The following is a 14,002-nucleotide window of genomic DNA, read 5'->3' as shown; positions in this document are numbered from 1 at the left end:
TAGATGTTGTAAGATGTAATCGATACACATCTGGAACTTCCCTTCTTCTGTCTCAGAGACGCAAGATATGTGCATATTGTCCCTTTGTATGTTTGGTTACATTTGTCCTTTGGTATCAAGATGTAATTGGTCATTTATTGCACATATCTTCATCTGTTGCTATTATTGTTGCATATTGGGTTTGAGGCTGAAATGACTCCCAGTAATGCAGTCAAGTTGATCTTTGAAGTCAGGTCTCTCCAAAACGTTCCTGCCAGTGTCATCTCTTGTGCTAGCAGGACATCTGTTTAGTACCCTGTCCTGTCTAAAATAGGATACTGCTCTTTCATTGGAATATTAACATGTTTCTTTGACTAATGTAATACCTCTCGGAATTGATGATATTGTATTTTTTTCTTCCAAAAGTAGGACAATTGATAATGCCAGTGTCTGAGAGCTTTTCTGACTAAGAGATTAAAACTGAAAATTGCTTAACAAATATTAAGATAGAAGATTAGCCATGTATAGACACTGGTCATAGTTGTTTCTTAAACTTAAAGGAAATACATGAATTGCAATAATGCCACCACTCAAAAGCTCAGAATGGTTTTAATAGGGATTTCTTCTATACCAGTGGTTACCAACTTTGAGTACCCCAGGAGTTCTTCAACTGCAACTCCGAGAGACCGCAACAGCACAGCTAGCAGTAAAGGCTTGTGAGAGTTACAGTGCAAGAACACCTGGGTTATCGACAGATAGGAAACACTAGTATGGATGGCAGCTTTTGCATTCTGTGCCTTGTGTTGAATATAAGGCGTTACAGCTACCAAATGTCCCTTTATTTATTGAGGCTTAAGAAACATCTTCACATTTACTGATGTTAGCTGATATAGTGTGTCTCAGCTTACATACTAATAAGAAACAGATGTATACTGTTGTAGAAAAATGCAGTGTGATGTATGGACTTCCATCAAAAACAACACACAGCTTATATTTGAAACTTGTTGTTGTTTAGTTGTTAAGTCATGTCCGACTCTTCGTGACCCCATGGACCAGAGCACGCCAGGCCCTCCTGTCTTCCACTGCCTGCCAGAGTTTGGTCAAAATATTTGAAACTAGATTTTCTCTAAAAATTATTTTTAAGTGTTGGCCGCCTAGAGTAGTCCACCACGACTAGATAGGCGGGATATAAATTAAATAAATAAATAAATAAATAAATAAATAAATAAATATTCCTCGATATATAGAATAGTAAGTAGATGGTTTTGAGTGCATTAAGGAAGCTTAGCAGCAAAGAGAGATTCCCAGTGCAGTGTAGTGGATAGAGTGACAGACTACGATTCTGGAGGACAGGGTTTGAATCCCAGGTGGCCATGGAAACTCACTGGGGGAGTGGAACTTGCAAAACCACTTCTTAAATATCTCACCTTGAAAGCCCTATTAGGGTCACTATACGTCAGTTCAGATTTGACAGCACAGAACACACAGTGACAAAACACCTGCATATTCTTCCACTGATTGCCATAGTGTAAGTGAAGACTCCTGAAGCACTTTTAAGACTAGCAAGTTCTATTTAGTGTAAGCTCTCATGGCCTGAAAAAGTGTGCTGCAGGCCACAAAAACGTAAGCCAGAAAAAGTTACGATAGCTAGATTCTATTGATTTTGTTCCACCCACTTAACACATCTGTCTCAACATTTCTGTAGGGAAATCATGGACAGTAAATATTACAAACAAGTGTGAGGCTTGACTAGTATTTCACTAGACAAGTATTACTGGAAAATTCAGAAATTCGTAGAAACAACAGCAACAGTTAATCCATTTCAGCGTGACTTTTGTTTAATAATTACACCTTTTGCAATACAAAACCAAGAGATGGAAACTTCACCTATCCTGTTCTTGCTCTGGATATCATGATTGCTGTTTTTTTCTTCAGGTGTGGCAGCAGTAAACAACAATGTTATGTTGCATCCAAACAGTTTCCCAGCTTCTTTAGCTTCTTCTTCCTGTACTTTTTCCATTTGTTTACCTTGAATGATCACTGTGAAAATCTCTCCTTTATGTTTCCTGTTACATTACTAAAGTGCCCTTGGTTACTGCTTTTTATGCACTTTATGATGTCTATATCTTTATTTATTTGCTTTAGTGCTTCTCAAAACCCAATAAGCTCTTGGTTTTCTGCAATAAATCCACAATGTACCCATTTATAATACATTTGATACAGTCTTAAATACTATGCCTTACAGTAGAATTGAGAAGACATAACACTGTACAATGCATGTTCTCAAAGCAGGTTATCCTTATCTACAATAAAGTCCATCAAATGGGAGTATAGGTGATTTGAAATAAAATCAGTATAAACATGTTTAATAATGAAACAAGCATTTTAAATGCCAGGATCCTATTGAATATAGTGCTAACAAAAAGGTGGGTCTAATAAAGGTGATTTATTTTTGATTTGACACATAACCCCTGCATGCCCCCAGTATTTCTTCTGGAAAGCCATAGATCCTTCCAGAGCCAAACTTCTGGTGGTGTGGATGCAAGGGAGAACCTCTGGTTGCAGTGGTGTGCAGAGAGGGAAATAAAATAAAATGTTCCTTAATCATCTGATGGGGCTTCTCCTGTCAGTGCAAGTACTGAACTTGATCTTACCGTACAAACAGAATCAAGACTAAGTGGTATCTCACAGAATGTCAGCAAGTAACACACTTATGTAAGAAATAGTAGAACAAAATAAAGTACAGTAAATAGAACATGATTCATCCCTGAACATCTTCAGCAGTGGGGAAGTCTCCCATAGATGTATCTATCGGACATAGCATTCATGACTAGCATAAATTCAGTTTAGGTATGGTAGCTGTAGCAAGGCCGAGATGTAGATCTGCAGAGTGGTTCATTTTATATCAAGATAATGAGTTACACTGTATATTTGATCTGGCTTTATAAAGAACTTTTGCAGAGCAAACTGTGCTTGATTTTTTAAAAAAAAAATTGGGGAGAAAAACTCTGAATGTTTTGTGCATGTTTTGTTCAGAGAGTACAGCAAACTTGATTTTATCATTATCATCATCATCATCATCATCATCATCATCATCATCATCATCATCATTATTATTATTATTATTATTATTATTATTATTATTATTATTATTATTATTATTATTATTATTATTATTATTATTATTATTATTGATCTCTCTACTGCCCACCTGGCTACCAAGACCACTCTGGGTGGTTCACAACAGAAAATAAGACAGTATTGTTATTGTTGAAGAAATGCCTAAGTATGAAATGAATGTGTTTTTCTTTATTCTAGTGTATTATCAAACAATTCAGTTTTCCATTGTATCAAGTTTGCCTGATTATTAAATAAGAGACTTTTGAATTAACCTTATATATATATTTTAAACTTTGCCTCTAAATTCTAGAATATCATGTCTCAGGAATTGACTCTTTTACAAATAGTTAACTCTTAATCACTAAGGTGAATAGTTTCTTTTCCCCCAGCACTGTGGTTCTACCTAGAAATTTGATGGGCTAGTCATGCTTGTTGGATCTCATTACTTGGCTCATATACAGTAAAATGGGAATGGCTAGCTTAGACACACTAAACACTGTCTTGCAATAGCACATCATAAGGAAGACTGATAATCACAGGCAAATTATCTTCCAAGAATGTTTATCTGCCATTACTGATTTTTCAGTAAGGTATTTCCATAAAATTTCAAGGAATCCCAGACATTGATTTAATGTCTCAGATGTAATTTGCTGTGGCAGACATGAAATTCCTATGATGTGTCTGGCATATCCACATGTTAATCAATATGGCAGATTCTGTGGCTGTGTTCAAATAGAATAATGTATGTGCATTCATTTATACTTTCAAGTATATGAAGTATTAGTTTTTAGAATAGCATGTCTGATCTTAGATGTGTTGAGGATGAGTTTTCAGATTTGCTGGCAGCTTGAGGCCTACCATCCCAAGGGGAAGGGTGTGGCCAAAGGAGCTAATTTTATGTTGTGGAGGTGGCCATTGTATTGGTCCCTCCCCACATTTTGAAGAGTGAAGGGGACCAACAATGCTAGGATCCTAAATAATATTCCTAGGCCACATGTTGCCAGTTCCTGTTCTAGGCAAATGAAATTCTAGTAATAATTTGAGTAGCTATTGCAGAACCAGGATGGATAAAAATCAATACTTTTTAAAATCAAATTGATTTAAATCAGATTCACCCTGTCTGCAACAAAGAGACTTCTCACCTAAAATTTCCGGTCCCACTATGGGAGACCACTCCAGTACCTATTTTTTCAGCACAACTTTTTACATACTCTTTTGGCAGTCATGTACTCTTTAAATATTTTTATTATTTACCTCCTTTCTGTGACCATCATTTATTCTAACAGGACTCCAAGTGCTTAACAATAAAATAAACATATGAATTAGAAAAGTGAGGCAACTTTAAAGAGCTATTAAAACAAATCAGTAAAGAAAGAATAGGGTGAAGCATCTGCTTAAATTAAAGCTCCTTTTATAGTAAGTAATTCAGCTGCCAAAGATGTATCAGAATAAAAGGTTTTTGCCAGTTAGCTGAAAAACAACAGGGAAGGTCCAACCTTGTCATCCTTGGGTAGTGATCTCCATAGCCTCAGAACAACCATCAGCTCTTAATTTCTATGAGTCAGTTGGTTCACAATTAACAGTTTGCATATTACAGAGATTGAAAGCATGCTCATTTTTCTTCTGGTCGATATATATGGCCTATTTTATTTTAATTTTTGGCATTTCCATATTAATTATACTTGCTATTTGAACATAGAAAGTATAGTAGATGTGAGAACTTGGTTAACTTGAAAAAAACCAAAGTATAAAAAAGATAACTCACATACAGATACTAATAAAAATTAGTTCAAAATCTAATTCATTTTAGATGCTTGAAAAGTGATATTTTTGTAATCATTTTTTATTTGAGATAATTGCATTTTGTTTTTTCTATATCGGTGGGTCAAAAGTTTCTATTGATAGGTTTTAGAATTCATTGCTATTTACGTTATTTTTGAACAAATACTGGTTTAAATTATTATTTAAAAGAATTGTTTTGTTTCTGTCACCTGAAGGAGCTTACTGACCATATTGCCAGAGGATACGAATCACAGAATAAAATGTTTTCTGTGTATAGAAGGTTGGAAGCCACATTATTGCCTGCAGTTGCACCAAGAGTGTTACATGCAGCTGTGGCAAACAGTCTCATTGTTGACAGGAAAGAGTGAGGAACCATGTTGCAAATCAGTATCTCTTTGTAAGGATTTCATAGGCCTCTTTGACTAGGGAAGCTTTGCACAAGCCTTGAGGCAGATATAGCAGCTCAGGTGGAATTGGACGGGAATAGTAAGATGAGAATCATAACTACAGCTAAGGGGTAGGAGGCCAAGTGAGAAAATCTGCACATAATGCATAGGGAAGTGGTGGGTGAAAATTTAAAGGGGATGATGGGAGATGAGGGAAAGCCTTAGAGAAAAAGGATTAAGTGAGCTATTTGTGAGAAGATAGTCAAGAGAACTAGGGAGGTATGAGGATTATGTGCTAGGAAAAGGAGACAAATGTGGAAACTGTCCTAATTTCGTGCGGATTTTAAGCATGTGGGTGAATCATTGTACCTTTGGAATTGATTAATTGGCTGCTGTTATTCTAGGATGGGATGATTTCAATGAGCATTTGAAATTAGAGGCTGTTACCTTGATTACTATACACGTGTACTAAAGCCACAAGGGGCACTCTTTGAATATCTTCATATTGGGCAAAGTGGGAAATTCTGATGGAATTGTTTGTCTGAAGACTGTTCTAGTTGAATATACTGGGAAGAGAACAACTAACTAGTTAAAGTGGTATCTTAATGTTCTTCAGCTTTACTATTACACCAGAAGGCTAGGATGGAACGACTTCAGCGAGAACTTGAGATTCAAAAGAAAAAGCTGGATAAACTAAAAACAGAAGTCAATGAAATGGAGAATAATCTAACACGAAGGCGGCTGAAAAGATCAAATTCTGCTTCCCAAATTCCTTCAGTAAGTCAAAATTTCTGGAGGCTTTAAATATGTCATTAAACCCAGACCTTCACTTCAGAAAAGACTTGTTATGATGAAATAGAATATGCCTTGCACAGTTTGGAAGGGAAGACCAAATTTTATCTTTCATATTGTCAAACATATTTCATTTGACTTGTTCTTATGTCATACAGCTAATATTCTCTTATTACATTTAAAAAAAGATAATATTTGTCTCCAAAGCTTTTGTTTCCCCATAGGACTACTAAGTTTTGTTTCTGCATATATGAAGTCAGTTAACCTGATTACACCATTTCCATATTTTTCAGCTTGAAGAAATGCAACAGTTAAGAAGTTGCAACAGACAACTTCAGATAGACATAGATTGCTTAACAAAAGAGATTGATCTTTTTCAAGCAAGAGGTACAGTTTTATTAGTATGAATAATATTTTGACCATTCAGCTAAACAACATTGAGGGTGTTTAGGAATTATGAATTTAGTGTGCAGTGGTTAATTTCTTAACATGTTATTCACATCATCATTAGGTCATGTGCAGAGTACATTGGGCAGCAAGTGATCTCTATCATTCGCAGCATACACAACTATTACAATAAAAACAAAGTGCCCGTCCATTCCCTCATTTTCATTGTGCCTGTTGTTTTGTAATTTAGTCTACTTACGCGTAAGGAGCAAATAAGCAGAGAACTTTTAAGAAAAATAGTGATAGTTTATAACTGTGCTGTGACACTAACCACCAAATCAGCACATATGTTAGGAATATGTTTACAGAGATAGCTTGATAAAATACCTATGCTTAGAGACTGTTATATTTGCTCACTGCCTCATACTAGGTGGCTTGATGACCACCAAAAAGGAATTTGTGTTGCGCGCCCTTTCTATTGAAGCAGCTTCAAAATGAGGAGTGTGTCTTTTAGTTTTACTGTCCTGTACACATTCCAGAGGGCAAGACATGAATTCAGTATAGGTATGGTACATACAGTTCTTTCCATATTCTAAATGCAACTTAGAAGCTCAGAAAGACTTTTGTAATGTTTCCTTTTTCTCATAATCTAGAAACTAATTGGTTTATGGGGACTTTATGATAAAGTAATTGGAAAAACAGACTTTTAAAAATTATTTTAGCATCTGGGACATGAATTGATTAATACTATACGAAGCCATGTGTAGTACTAAATATGACTGACTAGTCACCTCTCATGATTTGGGGGAAAATGTAATTGGACAGGATCATAGGTACTAGTTGCTATGTCCATAATCTGTGTTCTGAGCAGTTCTAACCTTGCCTTGTTATTATTTTACAGCACTATAGCAGAATCTGTAATGTTGCACATGACAAGCTTAGTTCATTTTGTTCCATGTTTTGGGGAGAGGTTTGAAAACCACTGCATTTCTTTATACTTATCTGAGGTTTAGTGAAAAATGTAAAAATTGCTTGCTTACCTTTTTGCTGGATTGTAACAGATCTCATTAGGTGACCTTTCCCTTAAAATAGAAGGCTCTAGGAATTGTTTCTCAGTGAAGATCATATGATCCTTCAGTGCTTAAGCTTTATTTGCCTTTTTGTACTTACTTTTCATTTTATTGTGCTGTGTGTTTCCTTCCCCCCCAGGACCACATTTTAATCCCAGTGCCATTCACAATTTTTATGACAATATTGGATTTCTAGGTCCTGTGCCACCAAAGCCCAAAGGTAATAATAGTATAACTTTCTATCAAAATTCATTTGGATCTGGAATCAAAACATTGAATCCATTTACTGTAGTACATACTGTCAGTTATTCATAAAGTTAGTGCAAGTCTGTAGCATGTAAACTGTATCTGTTTACTGTATTTTCTTTCTATTGTTTACATAAACAGATTTATGGAAACTGTCCTTTGCATGTGCTGGATCACTAAATTTCCAGCCATTTTTAACGTATAGATAACAGGGTATTATGTAGGCTTATGTATAAGGAAGAATGCTGTTTTCTGGCTATTTAATGATGGATTAAATATTTAAAAATATAGTGGTGGAAAGAATCAAATTGTAACATAGTTCCAGCCTTTAGTACTTTCATTTTGCTATAGGGAAAGAGAAGAGAGAATTTACAGAATGCCCTGTCTTCTGCGATTCATTTTTAATAATTGTTTTTCTTCATCCCAGCAGATCAAAGGTCCATTGTCAAAACACCAAAGACTGTACCAGATATAGAGGAAGATGAGGGAGCTCCATGGAGTTGTACTGCTTGTACTTTTTTAAATCACCCAGCCTTAAATCGTTGTGAACAGTGTGAAATGCCCAGGCATTTCTGAGCCAGGGAGGCTCACTTATCTTCTGTAAATCCAGCTTTTGACTATTGAGTCATTTTCTTGGGATAAATAATCATTTATGCATAGGATTTTGTAAAATTGAACATGTGACAAGGTTTATTACTAAAGTTAAATGTCATGCTACAGAGATAATACCTCAGTGTTGTGCTGCAGGCAGCTGAAATTCTTCAGCTGGAAGGTAATCTCCTGAAAGACTTGGTTGCCAGCTGCCTGAATAATGTACAGTATTACTAGAACCCCAGTAAGAATAACTCTCATCATGTTCAATGTTTGACTGTTCCCCAATCACCTTTGTCCACAGACGTCACTACTGAATTTTGGCAGGGGAAGGAATTGGATTGATTATAGCTTTTATTGTTATTTGTAAAGGTCTCAGTGAAACACTACATTCACCGAGGAAAAGGAAAGGAACAACCTGAATGTGTGTTAGAACTCTTTGCTGCCATGTAGGTCCCGTGGATTGTAGTAGAGCCTCAGAAATTAGTGGTACTCTTCACTTTGTCTTCCCAGAAAACAGCTCTTCTCTGTGAAGATACAAATCAGTACATCTGTCTGAAAATGAAAAGTGCATGCTTTGTCTGTACAATATTCACAGTGAAATAGCCCCAAAGCTTTTCCTACTGTACATAGCTCTAGAGCCTGCTTTAAATTACTTACTTTTCTTCACCTTTTATTATTTCTTGTACTTCTTAATGTATAGCGTAATAGTCTTTGTTAACTTTCTTTTTCTGTTTAAGTGATTACGCACGATTGTGACCCTTTAAAAAAGCTTTTGATCTGAGAAAAGCAGTGCCTTAAAAGAAGATAATTAATGATAAACATTGCATCAAACAGCTCTCTACTGCCTATTCTATACATTGCTCTTATAAATGCTGATAATCTGTGAAGACCTGCAGATGCAGCATGGTAAAAATGCAGATGTTGGGAGTTTATGCATATAGTTCACTCTGTACACTGATTTTTACTGTGGGTGACACGATGCAATATTTTGTCTGGCACAAGAAAGAGAAGTTTTAAAAAGTTCAACCCACCAGCAGATCAGCATCTGAATATGCTTGCTTCATTTGCTGGATATCTTGCAAACTCTTTAAGAGGTAATTACTGGGGAAGTACATACTATATACAAAACAGCAGCAGTAGCAATAACATCCATACTACTTAATATTTTTGGCAGCCAAGTTCTAAACTTGATTTGGTGGAGAATAGCAATAATGAGGACAAGTTGAAGTGCAGGCTGAAAGAGAGAAACCAAGCAGACTTGAACACTGAAGCAATACCAAGCATCTCTTTATTTTCATGGCCTTGTTTGTTTTAAGGAAAAACATTCAGATGATCAGGAACACATTTAACAGAAACCAAGAACATTAGTAATTTTTAGAATATATATGTTCTCTTGTGTGCTACAAAAATCATGAGGTATCTCTGAGGGAAAAGCAGGATTAACAACCTAATCCTGTACATGTTGACTCAGAAGTAAGTCCCAATGCATTCAGTGGGGCTCATTTCCAGGAGAGCGGGTATAGGGTTGCATGCAAAATGTAGCAAGAGACAAAGTAAACTGTCACCCACTGTAAATACTTACCAGTGGACACTTTTAACAGGAGTTTTACAAGTGATCTATGTGAATACACAAAGGCCTTTGTTTTCAAAGGTTTCACATTCTTTTTAGAATATGGGAGGTAAAGGACCATCCCAAGTATTAAGTCAGTAGATCCAAAGTACTTGCATTGAATGCATTGTGTTTATAAAAATAAAAAGAAGCTTTGTTTTCAGCTTCATCTGCAGTTCTATGTGAAGATTGACAAATCAATTTTTACCTGTTTTATTAATAAAACCTAATTTGGATATCTTGAGTTGATGGTTTTGTGATTTAGCTGGGTAAACTGTCTTTGTAACAGATAAGTTATTTATAAAAATTAAAAAAATATTGTAAAATTTGGTTTTGTGTCTTTTTAACTTATAAATGCAAACAAAATATTAATTGAGGTACATAAAATGTCTGATATTGTCTGTGCTGCAGCATTTTGTAAATATAGTGAGTTCTGAAGTAGACTTTAGACTTGCTTGTAAGAGGAGACATGCATATATAATTCTGGGCCAAAATTAAATGATGTGGTTCTATATCCAATGGCTTTTTTCCACATCCAGCATAAACAGAATTGGGATTTCCTTCTCCTCCCCCTCCTATTGTAGCTCTCTACAGTGTGCAACACCTGTTTAAGAGGGAACAAAATATGTGATTTTTTAATATTATCTAAGACTGATGTGAAAATTGCAGGTGAGCTACTTCCGTGGCAAGCAGCTAGAATCTATAGACTACAGGTTAAACATAATAAATGAATAGATACTTCTTCGAATTTCATTGTTAGTGAATCTTGGCTGCTTTTTAAGCTAGTAATATCAAGGTGTCCTGATACTTAGGTATAAGGACAACATGTGCTTGTTTCTGGCCCCAATCCAGTATGTCCAGAGGAACAAGCAATTTGAGTTTTGTCTTAGCTGAAATTGATGTGAAAATATAAATGAGCCACTTCCTTTGGTTGTCAAATTATTAGAAATAGCACTGTCTGAGGATATAATGAAAGGAGTTGAGTTCACATGTGGCCCTTCATGCAGAATATAAATGCATCATACATTCTTATCATTTATACATAGGAGCTTGAATTCCCATCATTATATAAATTGTTTGTGACCCAGATGGAAAATACCTCTATGCTCACTTTAGGCAGATTTGAGAAAGAATCGCTAAACAATATTGGGGTTATTGGGCTCTCCCTTTTCCTTGCCTGATACATTGGTTCTTATGAGAAGTCAGTCATTATTGATGACTTTGGGGAGCATTCTGTAACTCTAATTGTTTCTTCTGCCACAATGAAGTAACAACCTTCTAACAAAGCTTGATGGCTTCATTATTTCAGATGTCAAGGATCAATAGGATTTCATTGGTGTTGCTGTTGCAGCTTATTCTACATACACATATTTTAGTACGGCCATTGGTGCGATAGTAACATGACTATTTTCTAGAATGAGAGCCATCAATAGACAACATTGCTACCTCCAAATGCAAAGAATAGTGGCTGGCTTTATTCTTTATATAATGAAATCTAAGTTGGGAGAAACTCCAAAGATTGTCCAAAGCACAGGGTTTTAGTCTTACAAGGCCACATCATGAGAAGACAACCACACACCGGAAAATACAGTAATGCTGAGAAATGTTAAAGGCAGAAAAATAAGTACACGTAGTAGTATATGGCTTGGCTAAATAAATGAATCCAGAACATTTAATTTGCCATACCTGAGCAGAGCTGTTAATGACAGGATTTTTGGATGTCACAAATTCATAGGTTTGTATTCAGTCTGAAGTGACTTGGTAGCCTATAACACAATAATCTGAACTTCCATTAAAATGGCCTTTCAGACCTGAAGTGGTTTGGAAAAAAATGAAGTTTAATAAAGTTAGCCTAAACAAATTACAAGCCTTCAAAATTATTGGATACTATGGATGTTGCATACAGAACAAATGAGCTTGGTGGCAACAAACTATCAATCACTTGTGGGGTTGTCAGTATCGGATAATGAGGCAAATGGCTGGTTTTATAATCAGGCATCAGAATATGAATTTATTCTACTTAGAATATTTCTAACCTGCCCAGTCTCGAAAGATCTTGGAAAAAGTTACAATAAGCAATTTAAAACCTTTTCAAACAGTTCAGAATGTATAATAATAATAATAATAATAATAATAATAATAATAATAATAATAATAATAATAATAATAATAATAATAATAATAATAATAATAATAATAATAATAATAATAATAATAATAGTGTGCCATCACGTCAATTCTGACTTACAGCGACCCTTTTCAGGGTTTTCCCAGTACAGAATACTTGGAAGTGGTTTATCATTCCCTTCTTCTGGATGCACCTGGGACTGTACAGCTTGCCCGGGGCTACACAGGCTGTCTCTCTTCACGAACTCTTCAACTCTCTATAGAGAGATACCTAACTCACTGAAATATCCAGCATGATTTAATTTTTAAAAATAACTATAGAGAAATAACTGAATTCTACAGTCTTGTCAACTGGATACTAAGCTGAGGTGAAGTGCCAGTTTGATGTGGACATGAAGCCAATGGTCACATCAATTGGGCCTCAACAAGGGAGGCTGTTTATTTCGTAAAGACGTTGTTCTCGGCCTACTTATAAAATGTATATCTGCCAATGGATACCTGAGAACTGTAGGTAAGAGATGTTAGAGAGGTTTCAGGCTAGTGGCATTCCACAAGCAATGTAGGGATCCCCATTTGTCATGGTTGCTAGAGGAATGTTAATTTTGTTTGATTTTCCTGCGCTGAGATTAAAATCTCTAGAAAATGACGTCCTTGCATTCCATAGCTGTGCCATATACTAAGTATCGTGACATAGTTGGGCAGGAAATACTGTAACACCACTTTATCTCATGTCAAATTATGTTTCTATGAATGCAAAATGTATTTAGCTGGGCTATTTGTGGCAGAGCTTTGCAATATTTATTTGCAGAATGTGATTATTCACATCTTAAAGGTTGTTGAATTTCTGGAATTTGGAATCAGAATTTTATTTGATGTTGATTTGTAATACAGTTCTGCTGCATATATTCACTTTGATTAGTAATTTTTAGTGGATTCTTTGAATTTTGCTTCAGTTTAAGTGTGTTATAGTAATGCAGTCTTAAGTGTGTTATAGAAATGCAGTCTTCACTCACTCAGTGTTACTTCTGATCATTATCCAGAATGTGAAATGCAGTTTTAAGACTTGAGCGCCCCTATATTTGGTTATGGCCTTGGTAGCATCTGTGCAAAAATACAATGGTGAGTCGCAGAAGTTGTAAGGTTATGTTTGTTGGGTGCAATTACCCCCCCCCCAAAAAAACCCAAAGCATCCTCTATGTTTCTCCTTTGCACCCTGCCTGTATTGATATAAATTGTTCTATGCTGAAACGAGACAACCTAAGAGATCCAACACTCGTATTTTCATATATCAGTGTCAGGTTATTGAGTGGATTAGAGAGAAGAGAATCAAACCACTGCAAGAATATTGATCTTGTCTGATTTCAGAAGTTAAGCAGGCTTGCCTAACTAGTATATGGATGGGGGACCACCAGGGAATACCACAGAAAGAATTCTGACTGAAATCCTGGAAAGCTGCTGCCAGTTAGGTTCATAAAGCAAAGCATGCTGCTTGTATGCTGTCTCATAGAGTTTAAGCACTCTCTGGGCAGTTTACAATTTAATTCTGCAGGCTACACATTGACTCCCCAGCAAGCTGGACCTTGATCCAGCAATTTGGGATTGAACCTGGGTTATGAGCAGGGTTTTGGCTGCAGTACTGCAGTTTAACCACTGCACTATGAGGCCTAGCGTTTGGCTCTATGGGCTAGCTGTCTTGACTCAGTAGAAGGCAGTCTCTTATGTAAGGACTTGCTACTTTTACATTAGACAAACCAACTAAGAAGTGTTTTGCACGTTGCTTAGTGGTTAATCTGGTATTCTCACAAGAGCCATTTTCTGTTTGGGCTGCTTACCTATACATAACAATAACCTCCTTTAGAGTTGGGCTAGAGCTTCAGCAGTATGTGGACCAAGAACTGCCAGAAGTACAA

General features: G+C 36.0%; 1 protein-coding gene across 3 annotated transcripts in view; it reads left to right on the top strand.

The window, feature by feature from the left end:
* Nucleotides 1–10,291, top strand: part of TAB2 (TGF-beta activated kinase 1 (MAP3K7) binding protein 2) — a 77,650-nt gene extending 67,359 nt beyond the window's left edge. For 2 of the 3 annotated variants that reach the window (XM_072995519.2, XM_072995523.2), the window contains exons 4-7: nucleotides 5,884–6,044; nucleotides 6,353–6,446; nucleotides 7,656–7,736; nucleotides 8,190–10,291. In XM_072995519.2, the coding sequence (XP_072851620.1) occupies nucleotides 5,884–6,044; nucleotides 6,353–6,446; nucleotides 7,656–7,736; nucleotides 8,190–8,338 (485 nt within the window). In that variant the 3' untranslated portion in view covers nucleotides 8,339–10,291. The remainder of the gene's footprint in view (nucleotides 1–5,883; nucleotides 6,045–6,352; nucleotides 6,447–7,655; nucleotides 7,737–8,189) is intronic. The other variant, XM_072995529.2, reaches the window with a different exon arrangement.
* Nucleotides 10,292–14,002: the final 3,711 nt, after the last annotated feature.

This window comes from Pogona vitticeps, chromosome 1, assembly GCF_051106095.1.
Source record: "Pogona vitticeps strain Pit_001003342236 chromosome 1, PviZW2.1, whole genome shotgun sequence".
NCBI lineage: Eukaryota > Metazoa > Chordata > Lepidosauria > Squamata > Agamidae > Pogona > Pogona vitticeps.
The sequence above is the reverse complement of the archived record's forward strand: the minus strand, read 5'-3'. Positions and strand labels throughout refer to the sequence as shown.